We start from the raw sequence: 21034 nt of genomic DNA, 5'->3' as shown, positions 1-21034 counted from the left end.
TCCTCTGCCCCAGACCTGCTGAATGTGGCCACTTGGTAGGACCACCCTAGCTGGTCTGTCTGATCCGGGCGAACAAAGGGGATCCTGCGGGGCCAACCCTAGTCAAAACCAGCCCCTGGAACTCAATCCGCAGCCGATAGAGCCTCCCCCACCTATTAGCGACGCATAGTGGGGACTCTGCAGAGCTTGAGGAAGACCGAGACGTTCTTTGTTCCTTCTCACTCTCGCTTGGCTTTATTTCAGGAAACAGGCTGCTGGGTCTGGAAATCCGGCACGCCTTAGTGGAGGAAGATTTCTAGAGTGGCAGCAATTAAACTGGTTTGAGTTTCACCCCCAGGGAATCTGTTCTGGGAATTCCCCCCCCCCAATCCGAATGCAAACTTTTCTTGGAAAGAAGAAACAGCTTTTGGGGGAAAGATAACCAAGGGGAAGGTGGGAATGCTTCCAAAGGATATCGCACACACAAGAACGGTTATTTCTGGCCTGCCCACCACCTTTCCAGAGTAGAGTCAGAGCAGAAGGGACTTAAGCTACAGGAGAGCAGATTCCAGGCTAGAAAGCAAGCGAAACAAACCTTCCAAAGAACACTAGCAATCTTCTGGTGGAACCAGGAGCCCAGGAGCTGCTAAACGCCCCTTCGTTGGATGATTTCCTGCAGTCACAGGAGCTAAGCAGATTTCACTTGGAAGGGACCTTCCCTAATGTATACATAACATCTTCTATATCCTTCCGCTCACTCCAGGGCAGTGTAGGGGTTGCTGCCATGTGGTATGGGCATTGATGATGCATTAAATCTCCTTTCTTTTGTATGAATGTGCATTTTCCGCCTGTTGGGTGGACTTTCCCTTTTTATTGGGAATGCCAATAAAGGAGAATCTTTATAGCTCAGGGTTGAAATGAGGGGTCCTTGGTGCTCTCTGAGCTGGGTTGTCTTCGTGGAGGTTTCTCATGACCTACCCAGGTAACATCTTCAGTGCTAGTAAGGAGTGGGCTTTGCTCTCCATTTCCATTCTGTTGGCCTGCCCTGTCGGCGTTGGAGGTCCTTTGGATGGGCTATTGTTTGAGCACAGATTAACATCAGATCAACAATCAATTAAACAATATCCCAATCAAGGAACTGCCAAACAAGCCAACAGTGAACAGCTCAGCCAAAGAACCACCATGACCATCCCCACCAACACTGACAGGGCTTGGAAGAATTAATGCAAAGCCCCCCCCCTTCTATCCCTGATGAGGTTACCCAGTGGGGTCATGAAACGTCTGCAAGAAAGCCCCCAAGCTCAGAAACCACCGAGGAGCTCTCATATCCAGGAATGCCTTGTCTCTGTGGGACCCGAGGAAGTGGACAGGGTCCTCAGGGCTGTGAATGCAACTACTTGCCTGTTAGGTCTTTGTTCCTCCTGGCTGGCGAAATCCTCCAGGACAAGGGCCTGCAGATGGATCCAGGCAGTGATTAATGCATCGGTGCAGAAGGCACCATTCAAGGAGATCTTGGTCCACCATCATTGGACCCGACCTACCTGGACAAATTCTGTCCAGTTTCCCACCTTACCTTTTTAGGGAAGGTGATAGAAAAAAGTTGTTGTGTTGCAGCTCCAAAGGAGCCTGGGTGTGTGTGTGTGTGTGTGTGTTCAGATTATCTGGGCTCCTTTCAGTTGGGTTTCAGGCCTGGTTATGAGATAGATATGATTATTTTTTCCAGTATCTTTGCAGGTATTGGTGTCAAGTGGATTGGTCTGTAGTTTCCTGGGTCTGTTTTTTTTCCTTTTTTTGTAGATGGGAACCACATCAGCTCTTTTTCAATCCTCTGGTAGTTCCTCAGTGCACCAAGATTTTTTTAAAGACATGATACAATGGTTCTGAGATAACATCTGCCAGCTCTTTTAGAACTCTGGGATGTAATCCATCAGGCCCCAATGATTTATATTCATCAAGGTCAGACAGGTATTCTCTTATCATTTTCTTGCTTATTTTAATTTTTATTTCTAGTCTGTCTTTTACAGTTATGTTTTTGATAGGTTGGGCTATAATTTCTTTTTGTGTGAAAACTGCTGCAAAGAATGAGTTAAGCAGCTCTGCTTTTTCTCTACTGTCTGTTACTTCCTTGCCATCTTCTCTCTTTAGTGGATCGACTGTTTCCTTGACTTTTTTTTATTATTTATATGTTGAAAGAAACTTTTAAAATTATCTTTTACTTTTGTTGCAAGTCTTTGTTCATTCTTTACTTTCCTGACCATATTTGCCGATTCGGGCTATCTGCTGATATTCTGCCTTAGTTATCTGTCTCTTTTTTCATTTTTTGTACTTATGCCTTTTGTCTTTCAGTTTATCAGAGAGATCTTTGTACAACCATGCTGGTTGGATTTTTTTTTTTTTTAGTGGCATTGTGTTGGCCTGGGCTTTTATGATTATATTTTTCAGTGTTTGCCATGCTTCTTGAGTTGTTTTCCCCTTTAGGATTTTTATCCATGAAATTTTCTTAAGCTTTCTCTGAGTTTGTTAAAAACAGCTTTTTAAAGTTTAACACACTGGTTGTATTCTATTGCTTCTGTTTGCATTATATTCCAGCATGATGTGATCACCCTTGCCCAGGTTCTGGCAACTTCAACTCCATCTATCTAGACTTAGGTCCAGTATAGCTTTTCCTATAGTTCCTTCCTCTACCTTTTGGATGACAAAGTTGTCAGCTAAGTTGGTTAGGAATCTATTTAATCTCCTACTTGCTGTGGAGTTTGTCTCCAGTTGATATCAGGGTAGTTAAAGTCTTCCATTACTACCGTGGTATGTTTCCTACATACATTTGTTAACTGATTAGCAAAGAGTTCATCTAATTCTTCTGCTTGGTTGTGTGGCCTGTAGTATATACCTATGGCAATGTCATTCTTTTTTCCTTTTATTTTGATCCATATGGATTCTAGGAGGTTTTCATCTTTAGTTTTGTGTATTTCTGTAGAGATGTAGTGATCTTTTATGTATAATACAAGTCCACCTCCTCTTTTGTTGGGTCTGTTTCTTTTGAATAGTTTATATTTATTTTTATTTATGAGACTTATATACAGCTTTAAGTGCAAGCACTCTCTAAGCGGTGTACACCAGTAAGCAATGTATATATATATATATATATTTTACATTGCCCCCAACAATCTGGGTCCTCATTTTACCTACCTCGGAAGGATGGAAGGCTGAGTCAACCTTGAGCCGGTGAGATTTGAACCGCTGACCTGCTGAACACAGTCAGCTAAAGTGGCCTGCAGTACTTGCACCCTAACTGCTGCGCCACCTTCCATCAGTACATTCCAGTCATGAGTTTCATCCAGCCAAGCTTCAATAATGGCAACTATATCGTATCTGCCTTCATATACCTAATAATTCAAGTTGACCCTGTTTGTTCTCTAAACTTTGAGCATTCATGTATTGGTATTTGAGTCCTTTATGGATCTTGAGTATGTTTCGTATATCTCCTACTTTGTAACTGGGATTTCCATCATTTCCATCACTCTCTATTTCAGTGGTTCTCAACCTGTGGGTCGGGACCCCATTTGGGGTCGAACGACCATTTCATGGGGGTCGCCAAACAAGGCTGTCCGCTATTTTTTCCCCTTTTCCTTAGCTTTTCTTGAATAGAGTCTAATTCTATTGGCTTTCAAAAGCCAATAGGAATTGTCCAGGCTGTCTCTGCCCTGCTGAGCCTGCCAAAAGTCCCATTCTGCAAACGGTGCTGCACCAGTTGAGTAGTCCTCGACTTACGACTGGTTAAGTGGTCCTCGACTTACGACCGGTTAGGGTCGCGGCATTAAAAAGGTTGAGAACCACTACTCTATTTCATTATCTTTTTTATTTCTTTTTTCTCTGTACTCGCTTCCTCCTTATGTAATTGGTTATCTAGTTGTTTTTGCTTGGAATTAGGTTCCATAGGTTGTTAAGTTTGCTCCCCTCCCCCCACAATTTTAGCTTAAAGTCCTTTTGATAAGATGAGCCACTTGTTTTCTGAATATATTCTTTCCATTCTTGTGAGGTGCAGTCCATCCCTTGCCAATCCATCCCTTGCCCTTCATCTAGGTAATGCAGACCATGGTCTAGGAAGCCAAAGTTCTGTGGACAACAGCAGTTTTTTAAGCAAGTGGTTCATTTCTAAAAAAAATTTGCTCCCTCATTGGACTGGTTTGGACAAAACTCAGCAGCACTTTTTTGTGCAGCTGCTGATAAAAACAGGATCACCAACATGATCGCCAATGTCCAATAACGGATATGGCACAAGAAGAAGAAGATTGGATGTTGGCCTTTTGTTGGAAGTATAGATGAAAATACCACTTGTGCTCCTAAGCTTTTTTCCCTAGCTGTTTATAATCTCTTGTTATTATTTTCAGATCTATCTATCTATCTGTCTGTCTGTCTGTCTGTCTATCATCTGTCACTTCACACACATATATTTATGTCCCTCCCATCAGCTGCCCTCTGCAGAGCTTAGAAAGATTAGAGTGACCCTTACTTCTTGATTCCCATGGAAGCATGATTAAAAATGGAAACCTGACATGAAATAATGAGGGTTTTATATATAATATACATACATACATACATACATACACCCAAAGGAGTGTTTGCCTAAAGTTGTTTCATGTGTGGAATGCTGACAGAGAGACTGGTAAGCAGCCAATCAAACAATGGTTGAGTGGGAGGGTTCTGGAAGGTTTGGCATCAAAGGAGAAGTGGGTGGCACCTGTCAGAGGGATGCTGCAGCAGGAAGGTGAAGAAACTGAGTTAAGCTACATTCACCACTAACATATCCTCATAGGCCCCGGTGGATGGGGAAGACGAGTTTTGTGCAAAGACCTTTAGTTCTCTTCCCATGACATACAGGAAGGAAATAGCCTCACCCTACTTGTGAGCCTTAGGAGGCAGCCTGGGTGTCTTCTGTTGTTGTTAGTTGCGACCCATCGTGACCCCATGGGCCACGTTCCTCCAGGCCTTCCTGTCCTCTACCATCTTCTGGAGTCCATTTAAGCTCACGCCTACTGCTTCAGTGACTCCATCCAGCCACCTTGTTCTCTGTCGTCCCCTTCTTCTCTTGCCCTCCATCTTTCCCAGTATCAGACTCTTCTCCAGTGAGTCCTTCCTTTTCATTAGGTGGCCAAAGTATTTGAGTTTCAACTTCAGGATCTGGCCTTCTAAAGAGCAGTTGGGATTGATCTCCTCTAGGACTGACCGGTTTGATCGCTTTGCAGTCCAGGGGACTCGCAGGAGTCTTCTCCAGCACCAGAGTTCAAAGGCCTCCATTCTTTGGCACTCAGCCTTTCTTAGGGTCCACCTTTCACAGCCATACATTGCAACTGGGAAAACCATAGCCTTGGCAATGCGTATGTTTGTTGGCAGGGTGATGTCTCTGCTTTTTAGTATGCTGTCTAGATTTGCCATAGCTTTCCTCCCCAGGGTCAAGCGTCTTTTAATTTCTTGGCTGCAGTCCCCACCTGCGGTCACACTGCCCTGTTTGATCAGAGATTCGGGGCAGCCAAACCCTTGGAGGATGTTGGGTTGGAGAAGGCTTCTCATATCATCTGCACCAATTTGCATTTCAGCAAAATAATAATAATAATAAGGAGCTCCAGATTTATACTGACATGTCTTATTTTCACCTTGGTCAAGTGAACTAACTCTGTATTCTTTTCTTTTGTTCCTAGCAATATTAATCTTTAGTTCATTCAGCTGATATCATTGGATTTGATCTCCCTTCCCTTTTTCTTATTTCCATCTCAAAGCTTTCTTCAGGGCTTAACCCAGTGGTTCTCAACCTTTCTAATGCCGTGACCCCATAATACAGTTCCCCATGTTGTGGTGACCCCCAAGTGGGCGTGGCCACCAATAAGAGGGAGTAGGACAGCTAGGGAAAAGGGAAAACAATGGCGGACAGCGTGGTTTGGCGACCCCCGTGAAATGGTCATTCGACCCCAAATGGGGTCCCGACCCACAGGTGGAGAACCACTGGCTTAACCCCTTCTTTTCTAGGTCCTATAAAAGAAAATCCATACCCAGATCTATCTCTTGGCGCAATTTAATATGGGCATGAAGTTGGGGGGACAAGGGGAAGAAATGCTACCTAGGAAACAATCAGAGAAGAGACACAGGAGCCCCAGGTTGCTTTACGGGCAGAAGAAGAAACTGAGGAAGGGCCCTCCCTAATTTCTCAGGCAGGAAAAAGTGGTGGCAGAAACTTTGTACTAATTTAGCCTTCAAATAAACTAGAATTAGATCATCTAGCCTTGTTTCCTATCTAGTTAAGCCAGGAGAATTGACACCCGGCTTGTCATTTACTGTACACTTTGTTTTCGCTGTCTCATATTTTAAAAAAAATTTTTTTTTTTCAGTATTTCTGCAAATTCTTTGTGTTCTGATGTAGAAACATCAGCAATTTGATTCATTTCTTTACCTTGTAAATCTTCTAGAACAGGGGTTCTCAACCTTGGCAACTTTAAGACTTGTGGACTTCAACTCCCCGAATTCCTCAGCCAGCAAAGCTGGCTGAGGAATTCTGGGAGTTGAAGTCCACAAGTCTTAAAGTTGCCAAGGTTGAGAACCCCTGTTCTAGAATGTTCTCTTTCAGTGATTTCTTTTTAACATATCCTCTGAACACAATCGATTTATAGAAGCAGGCATCATTGCTGTTGCTGAAGCTGCTGTTCTTGGCTCCCGTTCTTCAAAAATCTCCTGAAGTATTTTAAACATCATAGCATTTCCCATCATTTCACAGGATTCATTCCTGATCAAAGACAAGATGCTGACTTTTTACTTTTTCTCCCATTTCTCTTTATGCCTGGAATATTTAGTCTCCTCTAGTGTTCAATTTCTGAAATCATAAATTCTCTCTCTCTATTTTGCTTTGACTTGGGCTATTCTAAACAAATTAATTCCCATAAAGGTGCTGTTTATTTATAAAATTGCTTCCAAAATGTTAAGGCAAAGAACCTAATATTCCATATTGTGTAGTCCCTTAATTCATTTATAACTTTATTAAATTCTTATTTAGCTTTTTTATCATTCATTTCTAATTCTTCAAGTTGTTGAGCTCATAATTGATTTTTCTTTTATTCAAGAACAAAGATTAACTCACCAGGTAGCTTTTTAAACTTGTTGTTTTGAAGATCTCTAATGCCTTTATGATAGTTAAATATGCAATTTCTGAAAGTTATTCGAAAGTGCGGCTAGCAAACTTAAGTCTTCTAAAAGAGTCCACTGCAGTTGAGAGTATGATTTCCTTTGGCTCCTAGCACCCAATTCTATGGGAAACTACTGACCTATGATCTCTTCAAGAAGAGTTGCCATTTGAAGCACAAGTGAATAAGAGAATAGCAGAGTTGGGACCTTGGAGCTCTTCTAGTCCAATGCAGTGAAGACCTTATAAATTCATCAAAGAAAGACATGAGAATGTGATCTTTGTCAGGTGCATTTCAATGCTTTCAAATATTTTGTCTTTATGCAGAGGAAATAAAATGGTACAATGGAGGACGGTGAGGAGTCAGACGAAGATGTTGAAACCAAAGGTGTGTTGTTGCCCAACTTGTTGTTGCATAAAGGAAGAATAAAGAGGGTGGGGAGAGAGGAAAGAAAAAACAACATCCTGGGTTTTCAGTTCTCAGTGAAGGTCAAGGGCTAATGTGTCTCAAAGTATTACTTTGCTTTATTGTCTCCTCTCTAAACATGTGCAGAGATCCCTGCCAGCCTGGGAAATGAACAAGTGAGGGGTCCTGGGTGCTCTCTGAGCTTGGTTGTTTTCTTGTAGATGTTTCATTACCCAACTATACAACATAATCAGTGCCAGTAGGGACTGGGGTTTGCTCTCAATTCATATACTAGTGGCTTGCTAGTCCCACCAACACTGACAAGGATATCCTCTAGAACGGTGGTTCCCAATCTGTGGTCAGCAGACCCCTGGAGGTCCGTGATGTCATCATGGGGGTCTAAAAAGACTTGAAGAAATGTTATGATTTCAATTTTGAGTCCTGGGGTCTGTTGCCATGGTCTGTGGCCACAAAAGGTATTTAAAGGGGGTCCGTAGTGAGAAAAGGCTGAAAACCACTACTCTAAAGTATAAATTGGGAACAAACTCACTCCCTACTAGCACTGATGATGTTACCTAGTTGGGTCCTGAAATGTCTACAAGAAAACAAGCAAACCCAGAGAATTTCAAGGTTTTAACAGTCATCCTCCTCCTCCTCCTCCTCCTTCACCACCACCACCACCACCACCACCACCACTCCTTTCTCGCAGTGATGATATTACCTAGTTTAGTCATGAAATGTCTGTAAGGAAACCACCAAGCTCAGAGAACACCAAGGACCCCACAGTCCTCGTCCTCCTCCTTGTCCTCCTCTCCCTCCTCCTCCAACCCCACTTCCTTCTAGCAATGAAGATGATACCTAGTTGGATAATGAAACATCTGCAAGGAAACGATGGAGCTGAGAGAGCACCAAGGACCGCACAGTTCAACCCTGAGCTACAAATATTCTCATCAGCACTGATGATGTTACCTAGTTGGGTAAGGAAACATCTGCAAGAAAACAGCCAAATTCAGGGAGCGCCAAGGATCCCACAATCCTCCTCCTCTCTACAAACCCCACTCCCTTCTAGAACTGATGGCATTACCTAGTTGGATAATGAAACATCTGTCAGAAAACCATCAGAGAGAATGGTTCAACCCTGAGCTACAAATATTTTGCTTTATTTATTTATTTAATTTTATTTATATGCCGCCCAATCCCAAGGGACTCAGGGCGGCGTACAAAATTAAATTTATTGGAAGCCAAGGAGTTGCTGTGCTGGTTCGAATCCCTAAACCCTTCCTTTGCTCCAAAGAAGACCCCTCCCATCATCCTTTGACAGAGCGAAACAGAGGCATCCAAGGGGGATTGTAACAGTGGCCAGGAGATGGAGCTGCTTCCTTTTTTTAAAAAAATGGGTGTTGCTGTCTGCTGCTCATTGTGACACAGAGCAATCGTGCAAATTCCAGGAGTGTAAAGAAAAGGACTACAGGGAGTTCTCGACTTACAACTGGTCATGTAGCGACCATTTGAAGTGACAACAAATCACCCAAAAGCAGTGATGGCGAACCTTTTAGAGACAAAGTGCCCAAACTGCAACCCAAAGCCCACTCAGATATCGTCGGGTGCCAGGTGGGCATGGCCCATTGGGTGGGTGTGGCCCACTGGGTGGGCATGGCCCATTGGCTGGGTGTGGCCCATTGGGTGGGCGTGGCCCATTGGCCGGGCATGGCTGCAGTGGTAACGGCAGACTGGGTGGGACTGAAAAGTTCAATCAATCAATTGCAACTTTGAGATATCTTTTTTTTCCCCGCGAGAAGTTGAAATTGATTGATAAAACCCAGCTGAAGGTCTAGGACTGGGGTGACGGCGCGCGTGCCCACAGAGAGGGCTCTGCGTGCCACCTGTGGCACGTGTGCCATAGGTTCGCCACCACGGCCCAAAAGCTACTTATGACACTTGCTTCTAAATTGCTGGTGCCTCATAGTCGAGGTGGCTGCATTTCAGGTGCTCAGCAACCACCCCTCATTTTCAGTGACCGCATGACCCCATTTGTGAGGCTTTTGCTTCTGTTCTAAAATCACAACTTTATGGCTTTGTGAACCATCACTGGGCTGAGGTGAGGTGGGGGCAGACCGAGGTGCTGGTGAGGTTGTTGTTTTGCTTGTTTGCCTGAAAATGCTCTTTCCTTCTTACACTTCTAGGGAAATCAACCTTTGATACCAAAACAGCTGTTATTCTCTGGGCTTCCACACTCATGTTCATTTCGTCTCTCATCTTGTGTACTCTGTGTAAGTTCAACGCTGTGGCAGGAAAAACAAAACTTCAGAGCAGCTTTTCCTAACCAACTGCTCTTTCGGCCTCTTGGAATATTGTTCTCCATCATCCCCAGCCTGGGGCAGGCAACCTCAGAGTACTTTTGGCCAATCTTTTCTTCCGTGTGGAAAAGGATCAGTCTAGGTTAAGTCCTTTGAGTCAGAATAACAGAATAGCAGAGTTGGAAGAGACCTCAGAGGTCTTCTAGTCCAACCTCCTGCTCAAAGAAGGAGATCCTACCAGGGGTAGGCAACCTTGGCTCTTTTATGACTGGTGGACTTCAACTCCCAGAATTCCTGAGCCAGCCACGCTGAGGGGAAAGGGAGAGGTTCCCAAGATGAGCCATGCTGGCTGAGGAATTCTGGGAGTTGAAGTCCACCAGTCATAAAAGAGCCAAGGTTGCCTACCCCTGCCCTAGACCATTCCAGACGTTGCCTTGCCTGAGTTGAGCAGGAATTATGACTTGTTACTGATTTAAGCATTCATTCCATGTGTTCTGCGGACCTGAATGGCCCTCCACAGTTGCTCCAATCACTTTGGTGTTTAGCAATGCTGCACAAGCTATGCTAACCTCGTGGAACAATTTCTAAAGGACTTGTTCATGTCTTTCTTCTTTTGCTTATATAAGTAAAGTGGACAGGCAGGACAAGAAGCAACGGATGGAAACTAATCAAGGAGAGAAGCAACCTAGAACTAAGGAGAAACTTCCTGACAGTGAGAACATTTAATCAGTGGAGCAACCTGCCTCCAGAAGTGGTGAATGCTCCAACACTGGAAGTTTTTAAGAAGAGACCGGACAGCCATTTGTCCGAAATGGTATAGGGTTTCCTGCCTGAGCAGGGAGTTGGACTAGATGACTTCCAAGGTCCCTTCCAACTTTACTATTATTATTGTGGATCATCGCACAGTCAGCCAGATGTTCAGACTGGATTTGGCATTTTGTCTACCTATCGAGTCCTTACCCAGGACCTGGGATAGGCAGATGTGGATGTTTGATGGTATTACAGGTATCATCGCAGGATGGAAGCAGTTCCTAGTAAGGCCGCCTTTTGCAATTGACATTATTATTATTATTATTATTATTATTATTATTATTATTATTATTATTATTATTATTATTATTTCTACAAATTTCCCACCCTTTAGCCTCAAAAAACAGAGATTCTAACAGTTGGAAGAGGCGTCAGAAAGCTTCTCAACCAATATCCCTGTGAGCTTCTCAACGAAATTCAATGATGAGAAAAGCAAGGTTCTACATTTAGGCAAGAAAAATCAAATATATGCAGTAGATATAGAATAGGTGGTATCTGGATCCACAGCAGTAACTGTGAGAGGGATCTGCGGAGTCCTTGTGGATGATCCCTTAACTGTGAGCCAGCTGTGTTACTGCAGCAGCCAAAAACGGCAACGCAGTCCTAGGCAGCATTAACAGAGGGATAGAGTCAAGATCATGCCAAGTGTTAATATCACTTTACAACGCCTTGGTAAGGCCACACTTGGAATACTGAGTCCCATTTGGGTCACCCCCACGATATAAAATAAATGCTGAGACTCTGGAAAGAGTGCAGAGAAGAACAACAAAGATGATTAGGGGACTGGAGGCTAAAACATATAAGGAACGGTTGCAGGAATTGGGTATGTCTAGTTTAATGAAGAGAAGGACGAGGGGGGACACGACAGCAGCCTTCCAGTATCTCAGGGGCTGCCCCAAAGAAGAGGGAGTCAAGCTATTCTCCAAAGCGCCTGCGGGCAGGACAAGAAGCAACGGATGGAAACTAGTCAAGGAGAGACCTAACCTAGAACTAAGGAGGAATGTCCTGATATTTAGAACAGTTAATCAACGGAACGGCTTGCCTTCAGAATTTCTGGGTCCTCCATCACTGGAGGTTTTCAAGATGAGACTGGACAGGCATTTGTCCAGAATACATTCGGGTCTCCTGCTGGATCAGAGGATTGGACTGGAAGATTTCCCCCCCCCCCAGTCCCTTGCAACTCTGTTACTCAATTGTAGGTGCCCAGAAAAGTTAACAACTGCAGTCAAACATCTAACCCTGCTGTGAAACTTACTAAGAACCACATGCTGCATGCAGGAAGCAGAAAAACCTTGCTTATTCTTCAAGAGGTCCAATTTTATTCACATATCGACTCCTAGTCCCAGCTGAGAAATAAAAGTCTTCATTCTGACCTTGGATTTCTGCTTCTGGATGAAGTGGTCAGGCACTAGGTTTTTGCACATGTCCTCAATGCGTCACCTCACTTAATTGTATTCTGCAGGTTCCAGACAGGTTTGAGAATATGAGGCACAACTAAGGCTTGCAGGCTTGGGGGGGGGGGTTAGTTGGGATGAAGTGTATAAAAAAGCAGAGTTGCTCAACTGTCTCCTCTCTCTTTCTCTCTCTTCCCCCCCCCCTTTTCTGCATTAGATTATGTTCACTTAAATAGAATCACTCAAACAATTCAAGCTATGGAGACAATTCGATCATTTCTGACTGCTCAAAATCAAACCAAGGAAGAAATGAACGGTAAGTGATGAATCGCAGGCAGAATGTCACCCTCTTTGGAAAGAGCACAGTCTGATTTCCCCCCCCCCCCAGTAGTATCCAAGCAGTATCAGAGGACTATCTTCTTCTTGTGCCCTATCCGTTATCGGACGTAACAGAGGGATAGAATCAAGATCACGTGAAGTATTAATACCACTCTTCAATGCCTTGGTAAGGCCACACTTGGAATACTGCATCCAGTTTTGGTCACCACGATGCAAAAAAGATGTTGAGACTCTAGAAAGAGTACAGAGAAGAGCAACAAAAATGATTAGGGGACTGGAGGGTAAAACATATAAGGAACGGTTGCTAGAATTGGGTATGTCTAGTTTAACGAAGAGAAGGACAAGGGGGGACATGATAGCAGTATTCCAATATCTCAGGGGCTGCCATAAAGAAGAGGGAATAAGCTATTTTCCAAAGCACCTGAAGGCAGGACAAGAAGCAACGGGTGGAAACTAATCAAGGAGAGAAGCAACCTAGAACTAAGGAGAAACTTCCTGACAGTGAGAACAATTAATCAGTGGAACAGCTTGCCTCCAGAAGCAGTAAATGCCCCAACACTGGAAGTTTTTAAGAAGAGACTGGACAGCCACTTGTCCAAAATGGTGTAGGTTCTCCTGCCCGAGCAGGGGGTTGGACTAGATGACCTCCAAGGTCCCTTCCAACTTTACTAATATGAACAAATATGTTGGCGATCCTGTTTTTATCAGCAGCCGCACGAAAAAGGGCTGCTGAGTTTTGTCTCAACCAGTCCCTGAGATTTTGAAGCCACGATATTCTTCTTCTGCCTGGAGCTCATTTGCCTTCCATCTTTCCCTGGAGGATTAAATGGAGCGTGCCGTATTTTTCTGGGTGTCGCCTCACATGTCCAAAATATTCTAACTTTCATTTTGTAATTGTTTTGATGGTTTCCCTTGGCTTTCCCAGACGGCTGATCCCTTCCTCATTGATCACCTTTGATAGAATAACAGACTAGCAGACTTGGAAGGGATCTTGGAGGTCTTCAACCCCCTGCTCAAGCAGGAGACCCTATCATTCGGGACAAATGGCTGTCCAATCTCTTTCTAAAAACCTCCAGGGATGGAACAACCCACAACTTCTGGAGGCAAAAGCCCTTTCACTGATAAATTGTTCTCACTGTCAGGAAATTTCTCCTCAGTTCTAGGAGATTTTAGTTCTCTTTTTGGTCCCTCCTGTGGCTAACGTTGACGTAGAAGTTAAATGCAAGTGAGGTTGCCCTCTGGATAGAGTTTGCGATCCCCAGGTGCGTTTAAAAATGACAGATGAATAAAAGATGAAAAGTAAAATCTCAGCGGAAAAGAAAAAAAATATTATCTGAACTGAGAGTAAAAGAAAGAAAAAGAGAGAGAGAGAGAGAGAGAGAGAGAGAAAGAAAGAGAGAGAAAGAGAGAGAGAGAGAAAGAAAGAGAGAGAGAAAGAGAGAGAGAGAAAGAGAGAAAGAGAGAGAGAGAAAGAAAGAGAGAGAAAGAAAGAAAGAGAGAAAGAGAGAGAGAAAGAGAGAGAGAGAGAGAGAGAGAGAGAGAGAGAAAGAAAGAAAGAAAGAAAGAAAGAAAGAAAGAAAGAAAGAAAGAAAGAAAGAAAGAAAGACCAGCTTGTACTGTAGTTGGTGTAAAAGATTCTAGAAAAATGGAAGTTTGTTATCAGACTGGAAGAGGTTCTTTCCTTTAAAAATGTTGTAGTCTTTATAGTTTGTAATCCAGGCTATAAATATAGTTTAAACAGTATAAATGTAGTATAAATATAAGTATAAATGGATGAGGGTGGGAAACCCAAAAGTCGATAGCGAAGTCTCCTGACTTGAACTTTTTCCCCAACGGTTTAGATACAACTGTACTGGGTGTAGCTATTGCCTTAGTGAAAGAACTGGAATTCTCTCTCAAGGAAATGGAAGAGATAGAAGAAAGCATTGGTATGTTACTATGAGTGACTTACAGGAATAGGCTACTCCTGTGTGCAGAACAACTGGGGTCAAGGGGGAAGCTGGGAAAAAGACTTTGTTTGATTTACATTCCTTCTCTTGTCTGCCGTTCAGCCTGTGAGTAAATTGCTATTCTCACCTAGCTTCTCTCACTCAGTCCTTCTCTCTCCCCCTCCCCTTCTTCCTCTCCTCTCCCTTCCCCTCTTCCTCTCCCCTCCTCCTTTCCCTCCCCCTCACCTTCTTCCTCTCCCTCTTCCCCCTCTCCTCTTCTTCCACCCCCTCTCCCCTCCTTTTCCTCCCTCTCCCGTTCCCTTTCTCCCTCTCCCCTCACCTTTTTCCTCTCCCTTCCCCTCCTCTCCCTTTTCCTCTTCCCTTTCTCCCTCTCCCCCTCTTTCCTCTCCCCTCCCCTTCTCCCTCTCTCCCTTCCCCCTCTCTCCCCTTCTTCCTCCCCACTCTCTCCCTTCTCCCTTTTCTGTCCGTCTCCCCTCCTCTCCACCCTCCCCTCCCCTCTGGTTATAAGTTGAACACTAGCTCCATTTCTTCTTTCTGTTATTTTAACCTAAATGCTTTCTACTCCATTGCCAAATTTATTCCTTTAGATTTATGTCAATACAATGAAAAAAATAAAGGAAAAAAAGAAGCTGCACTTGATAAATCCCTTTTTTTCATTTATTTTCTCCCCTTCCGGGGTCACCCTTCGCATGGCTGAAAGAAATGATAAAAGAGAAAAAAGAATCAGGCTGGAAAGGTTTTGAAGGCCACCTCTATTATATTTCTGAATCAACCATGATATTTCCTGAAGCCATCCTGGAATGTAAAGACCTGGACTCTGTTTTGGCTCCTATACTTGACCTCAAGACAGAAGTAAGTAGAAGGTAATGATAATTAATAATAATAAAGTTGGAAGGGACCTTGGAGGTCATCAAGTCCAACCCCCTGCTAAGGCAGGTAACCCTATGCCATTTCAGACAAATGGCTGTCCACTCTTTTCTTAAAAATCTCCAGTGTTGGAGCACTCACCGCTTCTGGAGGCAGGTTGTTCCACTGATTAATTGTTCTCACTGTCAGGAAGTTTCTCCTTATTTCCAGATTGCTTCTCTCCTTGATGAGTTTCCATCCGCTGCTTCTTATCCTGCCTTCAGGCGCTTTGGAGAATAGCTTCACTCCCTCTTCTTTGGGGCAGCCCCTGAGATATTGGAAGACTGCTATCACATCCCCCCTCGTCCTTCTCTTCATTAGACTAGACCCGTGGTGGCGAGCCTATGGCACACATGCCACATGTGGCACACAGAACCCTCTCTGTGGGCACGCACGCCGTCGTCACAGTCCTAGGCCTTCAGCTGGGTTTTATAAAACCTTTTCACTTTAGGCCTCCGCCACTGTATGCAAAAAAAAAAAGGTTCAATCAATCAATCAATTTCAACCTCACGGGAGAAAAAAAAGATCTCACAAAGTTGGAATTGATTGATTGAACTTTTAAGCCCACCTAGTCTACCTACCACTGCAGCCACGCCCACCCAACGGGCCACACCCACCCAATGGGACATGCCCACCCGGCACCCAATGATACATAAGTGGGTTTTGGGTTGCAGTTTGGGTACTCGGTCTCTAAAAGGTTCGCCATCACTGGACTAGACATACCTAATTCCAGCAGCCGTTCCTTATATGCTTTAGCCTTTTTTACATCACGGTGACCAAAACTGGATGCAGTATTCCAAGTGTGGCCTTACCAAGACCTTGTAAAGTGGTATTAATATTTTACGTGATCTTGACTCTCTCCCTCTGTTAATGCAGCCTAGCCCTGTGTTGGCCTTTTTGGCAGTTGCAGCACACAGCTGGCTCATTTTAAGGGATCGGCCACTAGGACGCCGAGGTCCCTCTCACAGTTACTACTATTGAGCAAGGTACCCCCTATCCCGGTGATGGCGAACCTTTTAGAGACCGAGGACCCAAATTGCAACCCAAAACCCACTTATGCATCATCGGGTGCCAGGTGGGTGTGGCCCATTGGGTGGGCCTGGCTCATTGGGTGGGCGTGGCTGTGGTGGTAACGGCAGACTGGGTGGGACTAAAAAGTTCAATCAATCAATTCCAACTTTGCAAGATCTTTTTTTTTCCCCGCGAGAAGTTGAAATTGACTGATTGATTGAACCTTTTTTTTTTTTTTTTGTACACGGCGGCAGAGGCCTAAAGCGAAAAGGTTTTATAAAACCCAGCTGTCATGGTTCTGACTAATGAAACACTTCAAAGAACTTCCAGGCATGATTACCCTAAAGCCTTTTATTGTTACAGGCACAGAATCTGAATTCCTCTTGCTGGCATCTCACTTCTCTTGCTAAACCCCTCCCTTATCTTGCAGTCACAAGTCACATCTTCCAATTAGCCCAGAGGGCAGAGATTCACTTCCCTTCCTTTTTTCTGGCTTCTGAATTAACTCTAAAAATACCAAACAGTTCTGCATATTGTCAAAAGCAAGAATATACAATATTTGCAGCGTTGACATCAGCTGAAGGCCCAGGACTGGGGCGATGGCGTGCGTGCCCACAGAGAAGGCTCTGAGTGCCGCCTCTGGCACCCGTGCCATAGGTTCGCCACCACTGCCCTATCCTATACCTGTACATTTGGTTTTTCTTGCCTAAATGTAGAACCTTGCTTTTTTCACTATTGGTTTCCCGGTCTTCCCCAGCATAATTGACATTTTGAGAATATGTCACGCGAGCACGTCATATGATGATGGTGATCAATCAATCCATCAGAACAGAGCGGGAAGGGACCTCTAGTCCAGCCCCCTGATCAAGCAGGAGACCTTTGACTATTTCGGACGAGTAGCTGTCCAATCTCTTCCTAAAAGCCTCCGGGGATGGAGCAACGCTCAACTTCTAAAGGCAACTTCCGTTCCGCGGCTTCATTGTGTGATTTAAGCACCGAAGTAAGCAAATAAAGTAGTTTTGTCTTTTTTTTTTTTTTACAGCACTTTGCAGAATTTATGACTCAATTCTCAAGAGTTGGTGTGTGGATTGGACTTTGGAAGGAGAAAAGCTGGACCTGGGTTCATGACAATTCAACGTTGAAAAAAGGGCAAGTCTGTTCTTGGGAAAAGAACACTTTATGTCTCAGGCACAAAGAGCTGTGCTTGCATTTGTTACCCACCAAATCTGTGCTTTAAAAAAAAAAAAGTTCTGTTTTTCTGAAATGCAGAAATTATACACACACACACACACACATAGAATCAGGCTTGGCAGATGCTATATTTTTTCTATCCTGCTCTGTGGAGTAGAGAGTTGGTCTCTGACAGAAGGCCACCTGAAGAGACGAGAAGCATTTGAAATGTGGATTTACGTATAAGCTGAGCTGACAAGATCAGAAATGAGGAGGTGATAAGCTGCCTGGGAAAGCCAAGGGAAATCATCAAAACAATTAAAAAATGAAAATTAGAATACTTTGGACATGTGATGCGACACCCAGAAAAATACGGCACACTCCATTTAATCCTCCAGGGAAAGATGGAAGGCAAACGAGGTCCAGGCAGAAGAAGAACATCGTGGCTTCAAAATCTAAGGGACTGGTTGGGACAAAACTCAGCAGCACTTTTTTGTGCGGCTGCAGATAAGAAGAAGGAGAAGGAGAAGGAGGAGGAGAAGAAGAAGAAGAAGAAGAAGGAGAAGGAGGAGGAGGAGGAGGAGGAGGAGGAGAAGGAGGAGAAGAAGAAGAAGAAGAAGAAGAAGAAGAAGAAGAAGAAGAAGAAGAAGAAGAAGAAGAAGAAGAAGAAAGAAGAAGAAGAAGAAGAAGAAGAAGAAGAAGAAGAAGAAAGAAGAAGAAGAAAGAAGAAGCTTCAGTCTCATAAAGGTTGGATCAAAGCCGGTTGTTCCCCATCCAGACAGACCTCCAGTCTCCAGACACCCAGAGAAGTATATCTATGGCAGTGTTTCTCAACCTTGACAATTTTAAGGCATGTGGACTTCAACTCCCAGAATTCCACAGCCAGCAATGCTGGCTGTGGAATTCTGGGAGTTGAAGTCCACATGCCTTAAAATTGTCAAGGTTGAGAAACACTGATCTATGGCATCATTTGGATAGCCCGGGGTGGAGATATATACAGGCAGTCCTCATTTAGCCCTGCCCAAGTAAAGGCCCATCCCATCGAGGGTTTATCGTAACTAGCATCCACAATGTCAACATTCTGTTGACGTGAAAGGATTCAATGGCACTTCCCTTGCAGCTTTGACAGAGAGAGGGAAGCGTTGCTCGGTAGCCTGGACTGATCACTTGTGTATTTTTCTTGTTTCTCTTCTTAGTTTCTGGAAACGAGGAGCACCAAAAGGAAGGAACCTGTGTGTCGAAATTGGAAAAGATTGTACCAGTAAAGGGCAATGTTGGAATAACATTGCTTGCGACCAAACCAAACATGCCCTTTGTAGACTGGCTGCAAATCCACGTTGGATATCTTAAGATACGGTTGCCCCAATCTCCACGCCAAAGCAACAACCCGTGAAGCTTTCTTTCTTCACCAAATCAAGAGCTGTGCCATTTCGGTTACTACCTTGCAGAAAAAGAGTGCCACCCTGTTGCTTGGACGCTTTCCCAACCAGTTTCTCCCATGCTAGAAAAGAGATTTCTGTGTGAATTGGGGAAGCAGAAGACCTCACGAGCTCATGTTCTGGTGCCAAGGATGGACCCAGATTATTAACATTGGCTTCCCCTCATTCTCCCCTTCTCCAAAGACCACCCTATCCTTTTGATCCAACTTCTTGGCATTAAAAGAGATCAAAATGCATGCATTTGAAGTTCTAAAATCTTCCCAGATTGCCTGCATCCCTGGCCCAGAAGACCCTTCCAGCATCTGAGGAACCAGCTAGGCAACCTTGGATGAGAAGCTGAGATTTTTGCCTACCTACCTACGTAATAATAATAATAATAATAATAATAATAATAATAATAATAATAATAATAAAAAAAAAACTGCTCTGGGACTTCAGAATTCAAACAGACAAGCACCTGCAACATAACACCCCAGACTTAACAATTGTCGATAAGAAAGACAAAAAAGTCTGGATAGTGGACGTGGCAGTGCCTGGAGATAGCAGAATAGAAGAGAAAGAACTGGAGAAGATAACAAAATACAAAGACCTCCAAATAGAAATAGAAAGACTGTGGCAAAAGCAAGCAAGGGTAGTACCAATAGTCACAGGCGCCTTGGGTGCAATCCCAAAACAACTGGAGCACCACTTGAACACCATTGGCATTGACAAATTCGCTATTAGTCAATTGCAAAAGGCGGCCTTACTAGGAACTGCTTCCATCCTGCGACGATACCTGTAATACCATCAAACATCCACATCTGCCTATCCCAGGTCCTGGGTAAGGACTCGATAGGTAGACAAAATGCCAAATCCAGTCTGAACATCTGGCTGACTGTGCGATGATCCATAATAATAATAATAAAGTTGGAAGGGACCTTGGAGGTCATCTAGTCGAACCCCCTGCTCAGGCAGGAAACCCTAGACCATTTTGGACAAATGGCTGTCCAGTCTCTTCTTAAAAACCTCCAGTGTTGGAGCATTCACAGCTTCTGGAGGCAAATCTGAAATGATATAGGGTCTCCTGCCTGAGCAGCGGGTTGGACTGGAAGATCTCAAAGGTCCCTTTCAGCTCTGTTACTCTGTTATTCTGCCTCCTGGTTTCTACCCCAGGTGCTTTTGAGCACTGTCCCAAACTTCCTTTTTTTTTTATTGAAAATTTTTAAGTTTTACAAAACAATTCCCTTCCCCGAACCCCCCCGACCCTCCCATACCCTCCCCCAACCTCCCCAATCCTCCCAGACCCTCCCCCAACCTTCCCAGAGCTGAATACAGGCTTAGTTAAAATTTTTCAAAAAATCTTAAAACACATATAAATCCTAAGCAAATCTAAATACATTAATTAAACAAGTTATAAAATAATTAATAATAATAAATTTTAGGTGTAAGTTATTGAAAAACTAAATTTATATATACCCTGACGATGATGGCAGCAATATAGCCATCGAAAGCTAGGTTATTTATTTATTAAACATTTAATTGTTTTACCTCCTGGTGCTCGTTTTTATCTTTTGAATATATATATATATATATATATATATATATATATATATATATATATATATATATATATATATACATATATATATATATATGTCTTCTGAGGTTTTCGCGGGTATTTGTATGTAGGTCTTTGGTTGCTCGGGTTTTCTCCCGCGTAAAATTGGAAGTGTCTTGGCGACGTTTCGACGAAGTCCCATTCGTCATCTTCAGGCTGGTGTTTTCAGCTTCGTGCTTTGAGCAGCAAATTATATTATATAAAGTCTATCCATTTTTTCCATACCAAAAAATCCTTCTCTTAAAAATAATAAAACCAAACCAAACAAAAATTTTTTATAATTACAAACATTAAACACATTATAATATACTCTAAACATTTTCTAATGTCATAGTTATACTATTATCCATCATTCTTTATAAACTCCCTCAAAAACACAAATGTAAACATTACTTAAAACATTAAAATTCCCTTATGCATATTTAAAGCAAAATGTTCCTTTAAATACTCCTTAGATATCTATACATACAATATAAAATCTAATCTCTCCCTCTTTCTTTATCCTAAAACACAAAAATAAACATATAAACATTCATTATACCATTAAAACAAAATACTCTTTTGAATACTCC

General features: G+C 43.3%; 1 protein-coding gene across 2 annotated transcripts; it reads left to right on the top strand.

The window, feature by feature from the left end:
• Nucleotides 1–4719: 4719 nt before the first annotated feature.
• LOC120307594 (CD209 antigen-like protein C) lies at nucleotides 4720–19170 on the top strand. Of its 2 annotated transcripts, XM_039342480.1 has the most exons (8): nucleotides 4720–4744; nucleotides 7472–7532; nucleotides 9734–9820; nucleotides 12269–12367; nucleotides 14232–14318; nucleotides 15040–15191; nucleotides 17299–17405; nucleotides 18623–19170. In XM_039342480.1, exons 2-8 carry the CDS (start codon nucleotides 7490–7492, stop codon nucleotides 18774–18776), a joined length of 729 nt encoding a protein of 242 aa, XP_039198414.1. In that variant the 5' UTR covers nucleotides 4720–4744; nucleotides 7472–7489; the 3' UTR covers nucleotides 18777–19170. The 2 variants fall into 2 exon arrangements, with proteins under 2 accessions (XP_039198414.1, XP_039198415.1); XM_039342481.1 differs by lacking the exon at nucleotides 4720–4744 and having other exon boundaries at nucleotides 7348–7532.
• Nucleotides 19171–21034: the final 1864 nt, after the last annotated feature.

The sequence above is a fragment of the Crotalus tigris genome, unplaced genomic scaffold (genome assembly GCF_016545835.1).
Source record: "Crotalus tigris isolate CLP2741 ecotype Arizona unplaced genomic scaffold, ASM1654583v1 scf7180000017793.814357, whole genome shotgun sequence".
In the NCBI taxonomy this organism is placed as follows: Eukaryota; Metazoa; Chordata; class Lepidosauria; order Squamata; family Viperidae; genus Crotalus; species Crotalus tigris.
This window is presented reverse-complemented; position numbering and strand designations above follow the sequence as displayed.